We start from the raw sequence: 2061 nt of genomic DNA, 5'->3' as shown, positions 1-2061 counted from the left end.
GCGGCCACGCTTCACACAGGGCCGCAGCAGGAAGGAGAGCCTCCTGCAGATCGCAGAGAACCCGGAGCTCCAGCTCCAGCTCGCTGGCTTTCAGACTCCAGCTCCACCCAGCCCAGACCAGGGTGCCCTGCCTGGCTCTGCCAGAGACAGCAGGGAGCCCCGCTTACAGCTCGTGGCCAGGACCAATTTCTTCCATGTGCCACTCACCCCTGGCGCAGCCCTGGGGACCCACTTGGATCTGGGCAATTGCTATGAGGTGCTGACCTTGGCCAAGAGGCAGAACCTGGAGACCCTGAAGGAGGCAGCCTACAAGGTGATGAGCGACAACTACCTCCAGGTGCTGCGCAGCCCCGACATCTACGGGTGCCTGAGCGGGGCTGAGCGGGAACTCATCCTCCAGCGACGGCTCCGGGGCCGCAAGTACCTGGTGGTGGCCGACGTGTGCCCCCAGGAAGACTCTGGCCGCCTCTGTTGCTATGACAGCGAGCGTGATGCCTGGCACCCCCTGGCTCAACTACCCCCCGAGGCTGTGTCCCGGGGCTGCGCCGTCTGCAGCCTCTTCAATTATCTCTTCGTGGTGTCCGGCTGCCATGGGCCTGCAGGCCAGCCCTCCAATCGCGTCTTCTGCTACAACCCACCAACAGGAATCTGGAGCGAGGTGTGCCCGCTCAACCAGGCCCGGCCGCACTGCCGGCTGGTGGCCTTGGACGGGCACCTGTACGCCATCGGGGGTGAGTGTCTGCACACGGTGGAGCGTTACGACCCTCGCCTGGACCGCTGGGACTTTGCCCCGCCGCTCCCCAATGACACGTTCGCCCTGGCACACACAGCCACAGCGTGTGCCAGTGAGATCTTCGTCACGGGGGGCACGCTGCGCTACCTGCTGCTCCGCTTCTCCGCCCAGGAGCAGCGCTGGTGGGCGGGCCCCACAGGGGGCAGCAAAGACCGCACGGCCGAGATGGTGGCGGTCAACGGCTTTCTTTACCGCTTCGACCTCAACCGCAGCCTGGGCATCGGAGTGTACCGCTGCAGCGCCAGTGCCCGGCTCTGGTATGAGTGCGCCACGTACCGGACGCCGTACCCGGACGCCTTCCAGTGCGCGGCGGTGGACAACGTCATCTACTGCGTGGGGCGCCAGCGCATGCTCAGCTTCCTGGCCGACTACATCTCGCCCAGGTTTGTGCCTGATGAGCTGCAGAGCTTCCCGTCCCCACAAGGGACTCTCCTGCCCACGGTCCTGACCTTGCCAACCCCCGATGTGCCTCAGACCAGGGTCTAGCAGCCTCTCGGCTGGGCTCGCCTTGCAAACTGGGAAGCGAAGCGCATTACCCCTGCCCATCACTCCGTGGGCCACTCCGGGGTGTCCAGGCAGCCTAGGAATTTGTCCATCAAGAGCCAAATTGCAGTCTTACCTCCCCTCCTGGCCAGGAGGGTCTTAGCAGAGTCTTCAGCCTCGCCACTGCCGAAAATAGAGCTAGGGGCCTGTGTTCCAGGCAGAAGACATCCACGGAGGTCTTCAGGGATGACCACCACATTGCTTCCAATCTGAATCTTGAAGGGGGAAGGCACAGGGGGATCCCACCAAAGCTCATAGCCTTAACGTGACCCTAGTTCCAGATGCCAGCTGGGCCCTCTAAAGATGGGCCAGTTCTGTCTGAGCCCTGAGTGCCCCTAGACATTGAGCACTGGGCCCTACCCCAAGGTGCGCAGAAGCCTCTGGTATACACAGGTGGGAAAAATCAAGGGAAGTGGTTCTGGCAGGACCAGGAATGAGCCTGGCAGCCCAGGGGCCAGCCCCAGGGAGAGGGAGTTTGAGAAGTAGAACAGCTAAAATTGGAGCATCCCGCGGGCACTCTTGCTTGTGGGGTAAATTTACCAAGGCCCACTTTGCCTTTTCTCATTACCTAGAGAGGAGGAGGGACGTCCATTTAGCAAGCCATGTTCTTCTAGCAAGCTACTAAGAACACAACTGGTTCTACGTACGAGGGCTCAGGACGTGATCCAGAGGCCACCCTCCTCCAAGGCCCCTGTCATGTCCTTTGCTACCTGATCACTGCACTC

At 62.0% G+C, this 2061-nt stretch overlaps 1 protein-coding gene across 1 annotated transcript in view; it reads left to right on the top strand.

Annotated features, from left to right (window-relative positions):
• KLHDC7A (kelch domain containing 7A) overlaps window positions 1-2055 on the top strand; it is a 3793-nt gene extending 1738 nt beyond the window's left edge. The window contains exon 2 of the mRNA XM_006145218.3: window positions 24-2055. Coding sequence (XP_006145280.1) covers window positions 24-1279 — 1256 coding nt within the window. The 3' untranslated portion in view covers window positions 1280-2055. The remainder of the gene's footprint in view (window positions 1-23) is intronic.
• The last annotated feature ends 6 nt before the right edge of the window (window positions 2056-2061 follow it).

This window comes from Tupaia chinensis, unplaced genomic scaffold (genome assembly GCF_000334495.1).
Source record: "Tupaia chinensis unplaced genomic scaffold, TupChi_1.0 Scaffold000146_1, whole genome shotgun sequence".
Taxonomy (NCBI): domain Eukaryota; kingdom Metazoa; phylum Chordata; class Mammalia; order Scandentia; family Tupaiidae; genus Tupaia; species Tupaia belangeri.
Note: the sequence above shows the minus strand (reverse complement) of the source record. Positions and strands in the feature narration are given on the sequence as shown.